The sequence below is a fragment of the Typopeltis vanoorti genome, chromosome 8 (assembly GCF_054136105.1).
Source record: "Typopeltis vanoorti isolate ZY-2024b chromosome 8, IOZ_Tvanoo_1.0, whole genome shotgun sequence".
NCBI lineage: Eukaryota > Metazoa > Arthropoda > Arachnida > Uropygi > Thelyphonidae > Typopeltis > Typopeltis vanoorti.
In genome coordinates, this window is record NC_143556.1 from 108461500 (window position 1) to 108482466 (window position 20967).

The 20967-nt window shown below is 34.7% G+C and overlaps 1 protein-coding gene across 1 annotated transcript in view; it reads left to right on the plus strand.

Annotated features, from left to right (window-relative positions):
• The window catches only part of LOC150104265 (acyl-CoA desaturase 1-like), a 95262-nt gene extending 75128 nt beyond the window's left edge, over positions 1-20134 (plus strand). The window contains exons 4-5 of the mRNA XM_090396444.1: positions 9934-10139; positions 19705-20134. Coding sequence (XP_090252570.1) covers positions 9934-10139; positions 19705-20134 — 636 coding nt within the window. The remainder of the gene's footprint in view (positions 1-9933; positions 10140-19704) is intronic.
• Positions 20135-20967: the final 833 nt, after the last annotated feature.

The window sequence follows — 20967 nt, forward strand, 5'->3', positions numbered from 1 at the left end:
GAATAAACGAAAGTAATAAAATATACGAAAAGAAAACCAAAATAATGAAGATTAATCCAAAACAAAATTATGGAACACTACTAGAAGGGGAAGACACATTTGTCCATCTACGATCATTGGTGAGCATTGAAGGAGAAAGAAATGGAGGTATAAAAATAGAATACAAAAAAGCCCAATTGCATTCAATACATGAAAAACATATGAAATATGAATGAGTAAAGAAATGAAGCTCAAGTCAAAAAAAGAAGATTCTTCAACACAAATGTAAAGACTATTCTGCTATATGGATCTGAAACCTGAAGATTAACCAAATGAATTTAAATGAACTGCAAAATTATATAAATAGATGTCTTAGAAAAATAATGGAGATATAATAGAGGCATGAAATAAAATTTCAATTACGACTTTGAAGAAGCAATGAACAGAGTCCGATGGGGAGCAATTACTGACTCCCTATGATCGGCAGAAAGTGAAAGGATACGTTTGAAAGTAGTAAGTATTCATAAAAAGTCCTCCTCATAAATTATTATTTTTTTTTTTTAAAATAATACTGCTTATTAATATGTAGCATTTTCTTTCCGAATTATTTTATCACCTATTTTACTCTTTAAGTTAAATTATTAGATTCATTATTGCATGCGTGCTTTGAAATTTAATTGTTTCGATTCTCTATGCATTTAACAAATAGCATTTAATTCTAAAAAAGGCATTTAAAAAGTTAATTCTAAAGCTTACATTAGCTTTGTCTTCTTTAATAAGTAAGTATTACGCGTTGACATTACAGCATTCCCTCCATTAGTGCGCCTAATGCATTCTTTAAAACAGGCGCATTAATCGAAAGCGCACTAATCGAATATAATAACCTATGGGAAAAAGTATAATTCACCTCAATTTTCTTTTTTGAATCTTAATTTTTTTATAAAAGAATTAGGGTATGTCTCAGGGCCTAGTTAAAGGAAAAAACCATGAAGCTGAAAGACAATAAAACATATTCAGAATATAAATTTTATTATTGTACTTCTTAACAAAGAATTGAGCTAACGTAGTTTGGCGGGCATATTCTTTTTTTTCTTTTTTTTTCATACAACCGACGGTATGGCCCTATTGCCTCTTCTACTCTTCTGCAAATTTTAATGCTTCTCTCTTCATCAGGGTCAGCCTCAAAGCATTGCTGCTTAAAAACTTCGATTGTACGAAGCATATTTTCAAATTCTTTCTGTGAAATCAGAAACAGCTCTTTGGGCTGACTATCAGTGGTTAAATTTTCTTCATATTCTTCGGGATCTTCCCGATGTGCATCTAAATTTAGCAAGTCGAAATCACTCAGTTCTTCAGAATGAGATGTAATTAATTCTTAGACGTTATCATTGAAGGGGAGAAAGAAATGAAGGCTGTACGAATTGGTCGCCAACACGCGAAATCACGTGCTTTATAGATAAAATTTCCCAACTGTTATACAAGCAAAATAGTTACCACTTTAAAAACTACAATGATCATAAAGGAGAAGTTAATTTTCCGACGAGTAATAATAAACAACTAATTCCAAAAGACAGATTGATTGCCCTATTATCGGAATGGATTTCCCTTTTTGTGACATGCGCAGAAGTGTCGAAGGATCTCGAATCTGTGGGCGTACTATAGCAGACGACATAAATTTTAGTGCTAAAAATTTGGAACATAGTATACATAGTGTACATGGAAATAGTGTAGTATGCCATTAAAAATAACTTTGTAAAATGTTTTAAATCGGTAACTAAATTATTTCATTCTGGTGAGTGATTTTTTAAAATAGTTATCCATACAAATATATAGATAGAAAATATTTAAACTCTGTAACATTTATTTTTAAGATGTATACAGGCCCACTAATTGAAGTTGGGTATAGAAAAAAATGACGCACTAATATTGAAATCGCACTAATCGGGGGCGCATTAATCGAAGGATTACTGTATTCGCTTATTCTTCAAGATAAAAGTTCGACTTCTGAATGTCAAACTCTGCTAGAGCCAGCATTCGCAGATTCGAGGAAAACCATTGCTATTTCTGGTAACCATCCTATGCTGCAGATTCAACTGAAATTTAATAATCCTCTGATCTGCTTTGTCGAAGTTAGTACTGAAGATCTTTACTAGATCTTTCATTGTAATCTTTTTTTATCTCCTCGTCGGATTTTTCGATCTTTTATTTAGTGTTAAATTTTAAAGCGACATTTATCAGTGTGCTTTTATTCTCTGTTCATCCATCTAACAGAGTACACAATCAAGCAATGTAGGACGGATAATGTCTCTAAATTCCTTTAACTATTTACCTTTAGTGCTCAGTAATGTATCTTACTTTCCTATAAACTAACTGCGTAGTTTTCAGTACAGTATAAATAGCAGAGTAGCTCTAAGTGAACTTTGATAGTCGAAGTGTAGAGTTTTCTTCTCTTTTTTTATCGACTCGCAGTGCCAACGTGTTTACTCCTTCAATAATATAAAATATTCATTCATATTTGCTATTTATCAATGGTTATTCTATTAAAGTTTATTGCTCAGTTCCACTCTCAGGCATGTGCATTTTCTTTTGTTCAAAACATCAAATCCATCATATACATATCAAAACTTCATATATATTTATATCAAAATATAAATATATGGCTTTCAAATTTCAGTCTGCCTTCATATAATAAAACTGATAAATATTAATGTTAAGTGAGAATAAAAAGTGATTCACTTATTTTAACGATTATCATAAGTATTAGTTTTGCTCATATTTTTATTTTTATTTTTTTCTCTACAGTAACTGCAGTCATAATGTCTCTTCGTATGTCGTTTAGTGATCAGGAAGTGAAAAATGATTTCAAAGTTAAACAAAACTCCAAGGAAACTCCTCAGAGGATTCTGTGGATTCATGTCATGAAGTTTCTATTTCTCCATCTCGCGGCACTTTATACTGGTTATGGGTTTTTATTCTGTAACTTGTCCATGTGGAAGACAGTAATATTCAGTGAATATCTCTTTTTATTTCCCAAAAGAAATGAAAATTCATTTTGTTTATATTGCTCATGTAAATAAATTATTTGAATAATAATTCTTATATATTAATGCCATTTTTGTATCCTAAACATAGTATTTAAGGTTCACTGCTTTATTTGCAAAAATAGGTGACACTACTCATTCTTTGCTGTCAGAAAACAAATGAAAATTAAACAGATATGAGACGAAAACTAAGAAATATCTTTATTTAATGATATTATTGCCTCGTAGTGTGATAATGTGTTTGGAATAAAAACAACAAATTAAGTCATAGTTTATCTCCCGCGATGTGTCTAACCAGTATTTTTTCTCCTTTTTTCCCTTTATTTGGTTAGAATTAAATTCTATGATTAATGACATGCGACCTAATAAACCATTCATACGTTAATATTTTATTATTAATAAACATATCACTATAGATTAAACAGATTCCCTTTGAAGATTTAAATAAAACTGTGTATTATAGAAGAATAATATAGTCAATTTATATTTCTTTTAGATGTAATCTATGCTATCTTTACGGGCTTGTCAATAACGGGTGGAAGTCATCGACTGTGGAGCCACCGTTCTTACAAAGCTAGATGGCCACTTCGTCTGTTCTTCATATGCATGCAAAGTGGGTCATTGCAGGTAAGCTTTGGCTATAGTTGTATAATATTTAAACCATTTTTTGTTATATTTTATAATTATTTAATGTCTATTTTTTTCAAAATAAATTGCTAAATATCTGAATAATTAATGACATTTATAAAAGTTCCGGTAAGAAAGACTGAATTAATTTCTTGATGCTGCAGTTCCATCATCGACATAATAAAAGCTAAATGTTGGAACAAAAATGATGGAGTGGTTCCAAAGGGTATCCCAACTCTAAATATTAGATATCAAAACAAATAGGGCATGCGAATTAGCCGCTTAGAAGATATAAATATCATCTGAGAGAGAGAGAGACAGAGAGAGAGAGAGAGAGAGAGAGAGAGAGAGAGAGAGAGTTGATATAGCGAAGGACAATACTTGGAAGAAGAACAATAGGCTCTTCCTTCTGAATGTATAAGAGCTATCTCTACTCTAAAGTGTATATGCTTTCGCAAAGAAAAATCGATTTTTTTTAAGAATAATTAGTCAGGTGAATGAGCTACCAAAGTGAATAGTGAGTGTTCTAGCATAGAAAACGCTGAGAGCAGAGTATATAAAAAAAGTGTATTGGAGTATAGCATATTAATCCCCCATAGAACGAGTACCTCTATGAAGGTCTAAATGTGCTAGATGCGTTTGTAATACAAGTACTGACCACTGCATTAGATACTTTTAATACCGTGTTGGACATTATTTAGCCGGAATTGCAGCTTAGATTCCACAACGTGTTGGATTGCATCTATGTCTAAACATACCAGGCGTTCACCAGATAGTCCTTTAACTGGCTCACATTTGATGGACGAGGACTGTGCTCCAGGATCTGTTTTCTTAACATGTTCTATACAATTTCACTAGGGTTCAGATTTAGGCTTTGTGGTGGCCAAAGAAGATAGTGGAAGTCGCTGTCATGCATTTTGAACCACTGCTGAACAGTTCTTGTGCGATAGACAGTAGCTTGCCCATGAACCAATTTTCATCTGCTGGATAAAAAGTCAGCATTGCAGGATCGACTTGATCGGTAACAATGTTCAGATATTCCTTCGAGGACACCTGACCTTCCATGGTGGGGGAATGTTCGGTACCAACAGAACATGTCCCACCATGACATCACCTCCAGAATCAAGAGTTGCGCTTACAAGGCAAGCTGGGTTCATGGCATGTCTAGAAGAATGCACTCGCTGCTCTTGTGATTAAAATATTGATTATAAGGGTACAATTGTTTGCATGAGAAGAATTCTAAATATATCGATTGTAGTGGATTGCACTAAGAAGAAAACATGGATTAATAACTTTAAGTTCAATGGCTTAATAAATAGCATGTTGTTATTTCGGATTACGTCAAGCAGCTAATGCATGAGGACGGAGTACTGTCTCTTCACTAAATATTGTTCATTTATTTATTTTGCAAAAGATGGTTTTGCGAGAAGTTTATTTTGCCTCTGTTCCCTAAGCCTTTAAAACTTACCCTAAGTTGACAAGTCCTTATAAATTCCTGGCTTCATAGTTGCGACTAGAATCCCAATCTTTCCAACTAAAGTAGTTAGAACTACTCCTTTAGTTAATTCCTCTTAATTAAAAAACGGACACTTGCTCATCAATAATGCACGTGTATATTTTCTTATATCAAAAACCATGTGAACATACAAATAAATTCATATGTGTAGGTATTTTAATAAAATATGGATTTAAATCTGCCATAGCTGAAATATACTGCGCTGTAGTTGTCCCAAAATCTAGAATTTTTCGATTCCTTTAATGACAAGTATTGTGATATTATTTCCCACTTACAGCATTCAGCAATTTCTACTTGATTTCTGGAATTTATATTTTAAGGAAAATCAACCAGAGAATTTGAGTCACTGCTCAATACAATCGAAATCTTCTGTCAAGTCAAAATTTTATATGGAATTTGGATTTGTAAATGACCAGTACTGTGAATACCTCGAGGAAATATAACGTACATTAAAGGAATCAAATATGCAGCAGCGAGAAAATTAAAAAATTAAAAACTTGTCAAGAAGTAAAAAAGAAAACAGTGTTTGAATATAAGGAAAGAATCGTAAAAAGTTCTGAAGTCAGAGTTTCTCGTAAGTCGAGGTAGCAATGCAATAGTAATCAACATATGCGCAGTTCCTCTAATCACAGCAAGGATAATTTACTCAAGGATAATTTATATGGAATTTGGATTTGTAAATGACCAGTACTGTGAATACCTCGAGGAAATATAACGAACATTAAAGGAATCAAATATGCAGCGGCGAGAAAATTAAAAAATTAAAAACTTGTCAAGAAGTAAAAAAGAAAACAGTGTTTGAATATAAGGAAAGAGTCGTAAAAAGTTCTGAAGTCAGAGTTTCTCGTAAGTCGAGGTAGCAATGCAATAGTAATCAACATATGCGCAGTTCCTCTAATCACAGCAAGGATAATTTACTCAACGGAAATCAATTAAATACACGTGATGATCGCGAAATACTAAAATTAATGACAATAATAATTGGTAGGCCAGGTAAAGTACAGATCTGTACCTTTACAAGTCATGCAAACAATAGAAGAAAATTAATTCTTAATGCTTACCATTCACTTCTGAATAACTGGAGAACGACACGATGCTTCAATTAGCATTTTTGCTGAACCATGATGTAATCAAGGTAACAAAAAATGACAGTTAAAGCTTACAAAGAACAATTCATGAACGTTATTTATTAAAAAAAACAGTATATGGAGAAAAATGGAAAAAATTAAAAGCTAAAAGGTATAAAAAATAAATCAATCGATGGTCAATATTTGAATGAAGGGAGAGTTTAGAGTTGCTTATCTTGGAAACGGATTCAGCAGGACCTCAAGAAAGAGAGAGAGAAAGTCTGGTACTTGCTGCTCAGAAACAAGCTCTACAAAAGAATGCAGTGGAAGAGAAGATTGAACATATCGGTCATGAGAGTTAATGCCTACTGTGCACAGATAAAATAGAGAGAAAGAACCATGAGATCAGTTTTGCAACAAGATACGCACGCTAGAAACAAATGTATGATCTGGTTGAAAAAGTTGTAGACTGCAGTTTTTGCAGGAAATATGGTTTTCAAATTGCAAAACTCTTTGAAAACACGCAGTTTTTGAAAACGTTATTGAAAGTGAAATGCAAAGATATTATGGGGATTAAAATTTAGACTGATATACATCTGAAATATACATCAGATATCACTGTAGTTGATCAACAACATGTCTGATTTATTGTTGGAAATACCAGGGTTATTGTGGAGTAGAAGAAAACGTGAATGAAAAATTAACAAAATATGCAGATCTGAAGAGTGAAATTTAAATAAATTGCTTCAAAAGAACAACAATAGTTCCAATTGCCATAGGAGCTCTGGGAGCAATACTAAGAGTATTTATGAAACATCGGAAAAAGCTGGTCCTCTCAGATATAACGTCATCGCAACTCCAGAACACAGCACTAGTAGAGAAATCTCACATTTCACGATTATATCTAGGGGATTCCAAGCCTTTGGATAAAGCCCGAATTAGCCACTTCTGTTTGTCAAAGATTTCATTATGCTATTTCATATTTCTTGTTACTGTTTGACTGTGAACACTGTTAACTGAATATAGAAATAATAACGAAGTCTTTTAAAGAGGAAAATCCTTTCATATATAGTGAGGTACAATACAAAGAGAAATTTAGACCACTTGGTAATGTTATTCATGTTAAATAAGACAGTAAGCGAATACGAAAACATCCTTCCCCTGGGTCCAAAGCTAAATTTTATCTGACTTAGAGAAATTAATGAAATCATTACAAATCTAATACCTTTGATATACAATTCCATGGAAATATACCTTTTAGTATCGACGTTGTCCGGTAGCATCCACTAGCAAGAGGATTGCAGCAGATGAGCAACTCTTCTCCATTTCTCTCTGTCTGTCGCCTCCGTCATTCTTAAACCAATCCATTCCACGATATCATTGAACCACTCTCTAGTTGGTCTTCCACGTCTTCTCTTCCCCTCAACTTTCCCTTGTAATATAGTTCTTGTCAGGTGTCCCGAAGAACCTCTCAGAAGATGTCACGCAAATCTGGTCTTTCTTTGTATAATATTCTTGAGCAGTGTTCTTTCCATCTCAACTCTTCTTAAAACTTCTTGATTTGATATTCTCTCTGTATAGCTAATCTTTTCCATCTTTCTTATATCACCAAATTTCCAATACATTAATTCTTTCGATATCTCTCTTGATGAGTGTCAATGACTCACTTCCATAACTTGCAATATTCTAAACTGTTGCTTTAACTATTCCAACTCGAACACCTATTTTAATATTCTTGTTTATTAAAATTCTCTTCATTTCCATAAATGCCGATTTAGCTTTGCCTATTCTATTTCTAATGTCCAAATCTGAAGTTCCTTTCTCTGAGATCCAGCTACCTAAATATTGAAATCTATCCACGTCTTCTAAAACTTTTCCTCTACATCTTATCTTTACATCATCTCCTATTTTTCTGCCCATTATCATTATCTTGGTCTTCTTTGTGTTAATCCTTAGTCCGTACTCTTTACAAGAGTTTTCAATTCTTTGAATAATTTGTTATAATCCATTTTCACTTTCTGCCATCATCACTACATCATCCGCATATCTTAAGTTATTAATGATTCTTCCATTTATTTTTATTCCTTCTTCTACATCTTCAAGTGCCTCTCTAAACATCTGTTCACTATAAAGGTTAAACAATAATGATGATAACTTGCATCCTTGTCTAACTCCTCTCGCCACCGGGAATTCTCATGTTTCCTCTCCATTTACACATACTGACGCTGTTTGTGACCAATATAATCTCAATACAATTTTCAAATCATAAGAGTCAATATCAATATTTTCTAGAATGTCAAAAAGCCTTTTATGTTTCACTGTATCAAATGCCTTTTCAAAATCTAGAAATCTCCAAAACAACTTTCCACCATAGTTTAGTGTTTTCTCCCCAATAATTCTTAGGCAGGTTATAGCCTCTCTAGTTCCTCTGTTGGTTCGGAATCCAAACTGTTCCTCATTCGTTTCTTTTTCTATTTCATTCTTAATTCTCTCTAAAATTATTTGTGCCAGAAGTGTTGCTGTGTGACTAAAATTGTTACAGTCTAAAACTCCCGTCTTTTTTGGAATGGGGATAAAAATTGATCTTCTAAACTCCTATGGTAATTCTTGTCCCTCATAAATTCCATTAATAATTTGCCATAACACTTCCATACCTTTTTCATCTATATTCCTTATAAATTCTATCTATACCATCTATTCCAGGGGATTTTCCTTCTTTCATCTTTTGAATTGCTAGATTCACTTCCTCTCTCATGATGCACAGTCTCTGCCCACTATGCGTTTTCATTTGATTTTCTCCTCTTTCTCAGTCTTCATAAAGTTTACTTACATATTCTTCCCATCTCTGTAATATCTTCTCTTTTTCTATCAGAATTTCACCTCTTTCATTCTTGACTGCTATAGTCCTTTGCATCTTTGCATTACAAATCTCATAACTTGGATATACAATTGCATGGAAATATGCCTTTTAGTATCATGGAAAGCTATTCTTGATTTCCTCTTCAAACAAGAAATTCAAAACTGTATAATGCACAGACATAAGTGTGCGAGGGTGCAGAGATCTTTATTTTTGTATGCACGAAGCTCACTACTTTATTATTTTCCATGTGCAAAGCAGTATTTCCAACAGTGCATTTATGGTGAGATGGAAGCTGTTATTGAAGGTCAGACATGAAGCAGAATTCAAAACGGGGTATTTCCTATCAAAAGGCAGTTTTGTCACTTTCAATGAAACAAGAGTGTCATTGAAAATGCAGCACCATAAAAATGAACTGATTTTACTTTTTTCATTTAACTGGGAATTACGAGATATACAATCAGCTGACAAAATTTTTTCTTTCTAATCTTATTTTCTTAGAATATATACTGACCCTACAGTTATACAAATTTGTAGTGAAAAAATTAACAAGTTGCACACTGAAGCATCACTGAATACGAATGATTTGAAAAAGCATTATTAATTTTTATAGTTCTTGTTTTCTCTCTTTACAGATTAGAGCTGTGCATCTCTAAAGAACACACGTTTATACAGTAATCATTGGAAACAATAATGGAACACACAATGAGTGTTCAGATCTCCCTTAACAATATTTTTCTCTTTTTTGTGGAAGGGAAATCGCCAAAAAGTGGAATAAACTGTTTTGTGTTCTATTACTTTTAACTTAGATACGTTAAATCTACTAATTTTGTTTCCATTTTGTAGCGAGATATTTATGACTGGTGTAGAGATCATCGTGTTCATCACAAGTACACGGAGACCGATGCGGATCCACACAACATTCATCGCGGTTTCTTTTTTGCTCACATTGGCTGGTTAATGATGAATAAACATCCGGAAGTGAAAAGCAAGGGCTATAAAATTGATCTCAGTGATCTTCTAAATGACCCGCTTATAAGATTTCAGAAAAGGTAAGTAAATAGAAGCCTGGGATCATAATTCATCTTGCTTTCGGTTTTTAATTTTTTTATTTAATTGAAAACTATACGCGTGAGGGTTTACCAGTTTTATTATTATCATGGCTGAATTTGCGAGTGTGATGTACGAGGGTGGTCTGAAAAAGTTCTCTCAATGAAAAAAAAAAAGCGAATTTATAATTTCAAAATCATTTTTATTTTTCAACATAATTTCTCTTAAGACTAATACATTTATTCCAGCGATGCGCCAGCACCATTATCCGTCCATGTAGTGGTTCTCAGTTAGATCTGCAAAATACCCCTCTACAGCTGTAATCACCTCTTGATTCGAAGAAAAACGCTGACCAGCAAGGAAGATTTTTAGTTTTAGGAAGAGATAGAAGTCGGAGGGAGTCAAATCTGGGGAATAGGATGGATATTCCAACAATTCATAGTGCAGATCCCTTCATGTTTCCATTACCAAACACCTTTGTGGGCAGGTGCATTGTCCTGTTGAAAGATTATTTTTTTCTTCTGCAAACCGGGTATTTTCTCACGAATTTTTTCGTCTACTCTGGTCAAAAGATCGGAATAATATTCCCCGGTTATTGTTTTACCCTTTTCAAGATAATTAATAAACAAAATGCCTTTAGCATCCCAAAAAAACCATTCCGTGACATTTCCTGCGGATGGAACCGACTTTGTGTTCTTTGGCGCTGAACAACCGCCTTCTGTCCACTGTTTTGACTGCTGTTTGGATTCTGGTGTGTAATGGTGAATCCAAGTCTCATCCATAGTAATAAATCGAAGCACAAAATCAGTTTTATTATTGTTAAAACGCTCCAAGCACTGTTCAGAGATTTTCATGCGAGTGTATTTTGATTTGCTGTGAGCAACCGGAGCAGCCATCTTGCGCAAAGCTTTTTCATTTGCAATTTCCTAATGCAAAATATATTCTACACGTTATTTTGAAATGCCGATAGTCTCAGTAATTTCACGCACTTTGACTCGCCGGTCATCCAGTAATATATGTGCACTTAATCAATGATATCTGGTGTTGTTACACTTTTTGGACGTCCTTCACCTGGATCATCTTCAAGGCTGGTACGTCCACGTTTAAACTCGGCAGTCCATTTCTTAATTGTCGAAAATGAAGGAGAAGAGTGCCCATAAACTTTTATGAACTTGGAATGAATTTCGTTTGGCGTTACACCTTCTTTTACAAAGAATTTTGTAACCGCATGATAATCAATTTTATCCATTTCAAGAGATACAGACAAGACGTTTGCTTCAGACAGCTGTATAAAACAAACTACTAGATAGTATGGCTTGCTTAGGACAGCTTAGATGCTTAGGACAGATGTCCCAACTTAGCAAAAAAAAAAAAAAAAAAATCTTCATAGTGTTGCCATCTATGGTTGAGGCCGAGAACTTTTCAGACCTCCCCGGTAAGTTACTTATCATTATGGCTATTTATTTCTATTTGTTATCAAAGCCACATGTTCATAATCTGTTATGTATAATATATAGTCATAAACCTCGGTAAACAATTTTGGATATTTACGCTGTACCTTTTTAGAGTGATAAAATTATTTTAAGTCTTGAAAAAAATCCTGTTTTAGTAAATAGAAGATGTCGTTCTGTGTGTTCAGTTATGCAAATATACGAAAGAGGTAGGTGTAAAGTAATTGATAGCATAGGGAACAGAGCTGATTTTCCTGACGAGATATTTTCATTAGTAGCTATATAATTGTCAATTAACTCTCCTTTGGATGTTTCCATCGTATGCATCAGGTTAATTTATAGGATGTGGAATATAATTTTAACAATATCGTTTCTATAATCTACTGATTCTTTCATGGTGTATAATTAGAGCTGAGGTTTAAAATGCTTCAACCGCCTGCTGTTGTGAAAACCGTAATGTTTATAACATTCTGATTCAGAGAATAAGAAGATTATGAAAATTACATAAGAAAGAAATTCTCACTAGTTCTATAGATTTTGATAATTAATATGCTTACACGTTGTTGATGTAAATTTGAGAGGAATTTTGAACAAGAGGTTCATGAAACGTCATGAAATTTACAACCCGATATTTCATTTCAAAAGAGCAAATGAGCAAGCGAAGGGCAAATATCTTGTATATCCTGTTTCTTTCACTTTTCTTTTCACCATTTGTAACAAACAAGGAAAGAAACACTTCGTTAAAATCTGCAGCCAGTCGGTGCGTTATTTAACGAATACTCGCTAACAGGTTTGGCTAAAGATACACGAGTTCACGTTAGTTCGCTCGTAAACTTTATGATTGCAAAATGTCTAACCAGGAGGCATGAAGACTTTTGTATGTAGTAGTCTTCTTTAGATCGTTCTCTCATTTTTGTATAAAAGATAAACATTTTATCCAAACGTTAATAATTGAAATGCTATTGACAAGTAGAAATTTTCTTCCTTCCAGCGTAGTATCTAACTAGAATAAAAATGAATGCAAATCAACATTTCTTTTAGGCGATGGAATGACGTTTCCCTAGTTGTAAAACGGAACTGAATCACAAACCTAAAGGGCTGATATTACATGCACATTATGACCGTTAAGTAATGAGATTGATTTGTACAGGACAGCCTTTGGAATAAAAGTAAGAAACGTGTTCATAAAGGTGACCACTAAGGTGTGTTGCAATCGCAGGTGCAACTTTCGAGTCGGGTGACACAGCAGTTTTCTTGTGGTAACCGTTGAAGTAAGAGTGTGTGAGTCGGGAATGTCAGAAGTTGTGTCATATAGCAAAGAGTAGTAATAACATTTTACAGTAAATTAAGAAAAACTGCTACAGACATGTGCCAACAAGTATTCGGCGTTGACTGTCAGAGCTGTGCACAGGTGTTCCTCTGGTTTTCAACGTTTAATGAGGGGAGGGAGGGTCCCTGGAGGATGATTTTTGGATGACCAGTTTCTGCACGAACAAATGTAAATGTGGTTTAATTTAGGGAAATTGTTGCCCATGACAGGCGAATAACCACTAGGTTACTAGCTGTACAGCTTAGTAGTGGAAAGGAAACGGGCAGATTAATATCAGAAAGAGATTTGCACAAGAGGAAGATTTGTTCGACGTTTGTGCCGCACAAGTTGACATACGAACAGAGAGAGAGAGAGAGAGAGAGCACCGTGTTGCAATTTGTCAAAATTTTATCGATTCAGTTGATCAAGATCGTGATGTGTTGCAAAGAATTGTCACCGGTGATGAAAGTCGATGTGTTCACTTTGATCCGAAAATGAAACGCCAAAGCATGGAATGGCGTACGACATCTTCTTCCCAAAAAAGAGTCAGGTTGCAAAAATCACGTGTGCAGAAAACGGTAATTTTTTTTTTACTTTGTTTGAATTATTCACCGCGAATTTGTTCCTGACGGCACCACAGTGAAATGTATTATTTAGGAGTAATGCAACGTCTGTACTTCCGCATACGACGTTTCAAGAAAGAACTATTCCACAACAATTGATTTCTGTTGCACGACAACGCGCCCACGCACTATGTGATTCCTGTGAAGCAGATGTTTGTGGTCGAACACCCCCAGTCATTCGCTAGATTTGGCTCCCGCAGACTTTTTCCTCCTTCCCAAAGATAAAGCGTGCCGTGAAAGGGGGAGCGATTCAGCGACATTGAGGGCATCCAACGGGGTGTGACCCTGAGACTGAAGAAGGTTCCGTTCTTCCATCTCAGAGTCCTTCCAAACGAAGGACTTCCATCGTTTCTTCGAACACCTGCGTGGCACATGTAAATGTTTTGTGGAGTTGGAGGGAGATTACTTTGAGACTGTGTAATTGACAATTCCAAATGTAGTTCTTTATTTTGATATAATAATTGTCTCATTATTTTAAGGACACTAATGTAATCATGGAATTTTGTATGCTCTGCAAGCCTGGTAAGTGTTACAGTACGAAACAAAAACCTATGTACGTTAAAATTAGGATAAAAACTGAAATATTTTATGAAAAGCAATTATTAAATAGTTCTTAAACAGATGTTTATCCGCTACAGAAAACTGACTGTGTCGGCTTATTGATGTACCACTGTACCAATGTATCTTAAATATAACTTAAATGTACCAATCAAAATTATAATCATATTTAAGATCAGGTCGAATGTCTGATGGAGAACATATTCAGTGTTCCTGATGTTATCATTTAGGAAAAACATTTTATTATATGCAAAGTTTGCTTCTTTTTTTGATAATTCTAAAACTGATTAAAATCAACGTTTCGTTGATTTCTTTTCCTTTTAACAATTTTAAAGAAAATACTAAAATGTAGCATAGACTGAATTTTAAAAGTTCTTAGTGTAATTCCAAGTATGAATTCTTCAAATATTGCTTTCGTGTGAAAATGTTTCCTTATTACTCCCACAGAGCAGTGGGTGAGCGGAATAATTTGCCCTTAGGGGTAGTGAGTGCATCTAGAGTAAATGAATTTAAGAGAAGGTATGATAGCTGGGTTGGGTATTTTACAGCCTCCCTCGATGAATCCTTGACTCCCTGGAGGTATCAGATAATAATAATAATAATAATAATAATAATAATAATAATAATAATAATAATAATAATAATAATAATTTTTATTACATTGCATACATTTGTTACAGTTATTACATTCATTTGATTACGTATGATACATTATTCACATTTGTTTACATGTGATACCTACATTACATACATTTCTTTACATATAATACATACATTATATATATATTGGTTTACATGTGATACGTACATTACATGCATTTAGTTACATATGACACATCTTGGATGAGAACTAATTTCTCTGCTTTCATCCTCGAAGCTTATATGTAAGCTTATCTGAGGACGACACCAGTTGGTTATTTATTGGGTTTTTTGCTGTGTTGAGAAGCTACGAAATCTATGATTGAGAATTCGTGAACGCACGCATCCCCCCCCCACATAAACTTAGAATGTACTGATGCATCGGAAGCCTGAACGAATATATTGTGTTTCATTAAGTTTGTATGGTATTTTGGGTGCGCGTTTCTTGTTCATGGTATGTCCTTAGAGCTCTTTTCAGGCTATTGTAGTTTTTAAGGTTTCTGTATTCAAAAGGTAATTTATTTATCATGTCTGGGATGTAGAAGTTTCGTGTGGCCTTTCCGTAGTGACTATTGTATTTATATGCGAAATAATTAGTTGTCTGAGGTCTTGTTATGCGATATGTGTTTCTGACTGTCCTGTAGTTGGCACTGAAATAATGTTTTAGCAAAGCTGCATAGTGACATAAATGTTTTGCTGTCAGTATTTTGTGTTCTGGCATTGCAGTGTATATAAAGTCGTTATTGTCCCTTTGTTCCCAAAAGATCAGTTTTATGATTTTGTACTGTAACGATATTAATCTATTTAGTTTGTAGGGTGCACAGAAAGCATACGTTGTTATAGCGTATCTTAGTATATTTTGGCATAGTGCTTTGTATATTAGTGTTTTTAGGCGTTTCGGAACTATGTCTTTTAACCTGTAGAGTTTGCCACTTATTGTTCGGAGTTTGTTGTGTAGATGGTTTATGTGGCTTCGATGGCTATTTACTTCGATGCAGTTCATATCTGCATCGAAGTAAATTCCAAGGTATCGTATTGTTTCAATCTGAGTGATTGTAGTGGTTTCGCTGTTCTGCGTGTTTTTTATGTTGAAGAGTGAATGTTGGATGGTTATATATTTGTTATCAACTGGTTGAGTCAGTGGATTTCTGAATATCATTAATTTTGTCTTATCTGAGTTTAGGTGTATGTAGGATTTGGTGAGCCACTCTGTGATCAGATTTATGTCATGTTGCATATTTGTTTGCGCTATGTTTGTGTTATTATGGATGGATATTATCGCTGTATCGTCTGCGTATTGGAATATTTTACCTTTGAGAGGTAGCTGATTAATATCGTGCGTGTAAATGTTGAATAGAGTTGGGGAGAGTACACCTCCCTGTGGCACTCCACAGGTTACTGGTAGCTCTCTACTTCGGTTTGACCCAATACGTGTGATGCTTTCTATTTTGGAGGTAGTTTGTAAACTACCTTGCAGAGACCCGTCTATTCCAACATGCCTCAGCTTTTCTAACAAGGTTTGATGTGTGAGCGTATCAAATGCTTTAGTTAGGTCAATAAAGACTACCATGGCAATTGTGTTTTTGTCTAGGACGGTATTAATGACGTTTGTAAAGTCTTCCAAGAGAGATGTTGTTCCCTTATTTTTCTGAAAACCATATTGGGTTTTGGGGATAATATGAAAGGTCTCTGTATATGCTTGAGTTTCTTCAGTACGATCCGCTCCATAATTTGAATGATAATTGGTAATGTTGCTATGGGTGTGTAATTGCTGATTAAATTTCTTTTTCAATGTTTGTATATGGGTGGGATTATGGCGGTCTTCAGCATACTTGGTATCTGTGCTGTTTTGAATATTTTGTTTATTAATTTTAGTAGGATAGGACCTAAGCTAGTTGCATGTCGCTTGATATCCTTTGGTCTTATACCATCAATTCCTGCGCCTTTGTTTGGTTTCATTTGATGTACTGCAGAGAGAAGTTCTGCTTCTTTTATCGTTGGGAACCATAATGTCTGTTTTGATTGTGGTCCAAGTGGATGATCACGTTTTGTTATTGGGGGAATATTTCTGTGCAGTTCTTGGATGGAGTCTGCAAAGTACTGGTTAAAGTCATTTGCTAGTTGTTGGATTGGTTTTGCGTCTTTCATGAAGCTGTTTGTATGGTTTCGGAGGCGGTGATGTTGGGAGCACAATCTAGCATCTCGTTGATCAGGTGCCAGGTTTGTTTCATGTTGTTTTGTGCAGAAGGTTAATTTGTCTCTGTAGTAGTTTCTTTTTGCATTTCGTATTTGTGTTGTAAGGCGATTCCTTGTTATCCTATATTCAGTTTTTAAAGTTGTGTTATTTGGATATCGCTTTAATTCCTTCCATAGAGCGTCCTTTCTGTGTATTTCTAGAATTACGTTTTGTGTTATCCAAGAATTTTGGGTTGTTTTTGAGCGAATTCTGACTTTTTTTGCAGCTTTCTTATATATTTCCTCCAGTGTGAGTCTAATGTTGTTATATAAGATATCTGCTGAATCTGATGCCATGTGTTCCCAGATGGGTTTTCTTATTTCGTGGTTGACTACTTCGTCTATTATTGTTTTGTGTTGCTTTTCTTCTGTGGGGCGTTGCATGGATATTGTCTTTAGTGTGCAGGTTTAGAGCAGTGAAGTAATGATCTTCTACTTTGCACTTTATGACTGATGCAGTGTAACTGATTTGTGGTGCTCGGACGTTTATATGATCTAGGCAGGAAGCAGTGATAGTATTTCCGAATATTTCTTCTATAGTACATGATGTTATTGTTGGTATTAGATTATACATGGACAGCGTGTCTAGGTATTGTACAGTGTTGTTCTCGTTTTCGTTTGCAATATTTATGTTTATGTCACCGATTATTATTAGGTATTCGGTTGAGCATATTTCTTGGCGTGAAAGCCAGCAATTGAGTTCGTGCAAGAATTTTATCATGTTTAAGTTTGGTGGCCTGTAAATAGCATTTAATATTACTGGATGCTGTCTATTTGTTGTATTAGTGATTTCTAGCAAAGGGTTTCAGCATGCTCAAATTGATAGGCAGTTTCTTTTGCTATTAATTTATGTTCAATAAATATTAAAATTCCACCCCCTCTTTTTGTTTGGCGGCATGATCTATGTTGTTGGAAGCCTGGAATTTGTAAAGCAGTCGCTTCGTTATTAGTTATTGATACCTCTGTTAGGACCAATATATCAATAATACCGGTGTTAATCCTCAGATAAACCTGTAACAATAACCAATGCTTTCGAATGCTTCTGATGTTAATATGCAAGATTGGGAGTTCTCTCGCTTGTACTATGTGCTGTGTCCATGCATCAAGCGAGTCGAAAGTACAATTGCTGTTGTATTCTGGTGTGATTATATCTATCTGATGATTCACATTCATTTTTGTTGAGCTGAGGTCTTCTTTTTGTACTAAATTGGAGTATTTTATTTCACTCTGGCAGCCTATCTATGTCTTCCGAGCTTTTTATTTATATAGACTTTGAAGTTTGTGACTTTCTCAAGAGTATCTTGCTGTCTTTGATCCACAAAAATTGATAATTTTTTTCTGTTTTTGCTTTTCTTGCTTGGTACATCAGATTCTGATTGAAAGGTGTTAAATACTCGGATAGAAAGAGTGGTGTATTGCCTTGCGTTGCGTTTTAGTCCTTGACAACTGGTTTTATCAGTCTGCTGGCTTTTATGAGATTGTCTCTTGTAGCCTTGCTTGTCAGACGAACTATGACTCGTGCGGGTCGTGGCGAGCATTGTTTTTGTTCTTCCTGGGAATCCAATTTATGGTCTGAATATCATTATGCTCTAGGGGGATGTCAATTGCATGACCTAACTTTATAACTACGTCTCTGAGATTTTCTGTGGATTCACTTTCTGGAAACCGTTTATGACAAGGTCTTCGTTATGTTGTTGTTGATTTAAAAGTTCGTATTTTAGTTTTTTAGGGAATTAAATTCTTGACGGAGTTCGGATGTGTCTTTTATCAATTTATGTTGCCTGATAATTAGTATGTTAATGCTGGTTTTAATGTCTTTTACCGTTAGTAAGACTTCTTCGACTGTTGTATTATTAAATTTAACAAACTCTTCATATTAGCTAATTTTTTTGTTATTTGTTTATTCTGTTTATCAAATAGTTCTTGGACAAGATCTACTAAGCTGGCTTTTATATTTTCTAAACCTTTTTCTAGTAATAAATTTACGGAATTTAAATTATAAGACTCACCGTTATTTTTTTGTCTGTTCAGTTCACCGTTCGATTCCGCCTCCAGCATAATCAGTTGCGCCGTGGGTTGCGGCATTTCTTTGTTCTCTCTGCAGTTTAAGCGTTTCCATTCCTCTCGTTTGGCATTGGATTTGCGTTGCCATGTTGTTTCTGAAACTCTGGAACATGTAAAGTGAAGATTCCTATGGCATTTCCTGCAGGTTATGACTTCCGTCGGATGGTAATTCCTTCAGGCACTTTTTGCACTTCATGACTCACCTTTCTTCCCTTGGACAACTATAAAGATGGCGACGTCCTTTGTTCTATGCTCGTTAGTGACCACGGTGAACTGTGTTCAATTTTCAGCACACTCAGATTTTGGATTCCACTTGCCAGATTTCGATGAATTATATATCACTGTCTTCAGCGTGACAAGTAGAGTTACTTTATGACACTTTTAAATTAAAAACAGGAGTTAGAACCACTTTAAAACTATTAAAAAACGGGACCAGCAATACAACCATGCAACCGTTCGTATACCTACACAGCGCCCTCCAATCCAATCCAATAATAATAATAATAATAATAATAATAATAATAATAATAATAATAATAATAATAATAATAATAATAATAATTACTTATACTCTTGATTCAATGATTTATTTCAAAGTGATATGGTTGATGTTCTATCATTATTATTGTTGTTGTTGTGGTGGTGGTGGTGGTGGTTGCAAATTGAATCGATATTGCTCTCATTGCAGGTTTTACATCCCTATGGCATCACTATTTGGTTTCATCGTGCCTGTTGTTGTTCCCTATTGGTGCTGGGAAGAAAATATCATGCATTCTTTTCTAATTCATATATCCCGACTGGTCATTTCTTTACATGTTACCTGGCTTATAAATAGTGCTGCTCATGTTTATGGTTCTCAACCATACGACAACAGCAACAACACCAAAGATAAAGCTTTAGTGGCTTTTTTTTCCATTGGCGAAGGATTTCACAATTATCATCATACTTTTCCATATGACTATGCAACCAGTGAATTTGGAATGAAATTTAACTTGACAACGGCATTCATCAATCTCATGGCCCTTATAGGACTTGCGTATGACAGGAAGACAGCATCTTCAGAAATAGTGGAAAGTGCGAAATTGAAAATGAAAAAATTAAATGGACTGCAAAATTAAATCTTTAATTCCTGACCATAAAATTGAAATTTAATTACAAATAACTTATTATAAGTGCTATTGAAAAAAGCTGGTCTAGAATATTCGTAGAGAAGACAATTTAAATGCAGTTATCTAATAACTAGTAGCAGTCCTCAGTAGTTATTACTCTATTCTGGTCATCAACTTGAACAGCATCATGAAGACTCGTTAATACAATATTTGCATCAGAATCCACTACATCACATCCTTTCTTCCCAATATGAGTACCCAATATTAAGTTAAGTCAATCAATGGTCTTTGTCTTGTGATATGCAGCATTCTCTTATTGGATCTGTGCATTGCGACCTACAGAGTTATCATACTTGATTTATATCATTATTATAATAGTAATCATCCGATTACCTAACTCTTACCTATGAATAATGCAGCTGATCAGAATTCTACGACACCACCGTTTGCAAATTTCATCGTGCCATGTAACGAGTCACGTGTTTATGGCCGGTGTAAATTATAGGAATAAGCTACTTCCAAGTCAGTGCAACTGTGTCCGGGTGAAATAGTTGCCAGAAGGGAACTGACGGAGTTTAAAAGAGGTGTTGTGAACGGATGCCATGTTGCAGGCCTATCTGTTCGGCAAATTGTTGAAAAATTGTGCCATCCTAGGACAACAATCCGTGATACCATACTGCGATGAAAGCGCAGAGAGAGTAAACTGCAAGTTCTACCAGCAGTGGACGACCAGCTACTACACTCCCAGACGTGACCTTAAGTTACTATGAAGGATAATATGTAGAAATCTGCTATTCGCCCGATACGTTGAATGCCGAAATCCAGGCATCGACTAGAACACG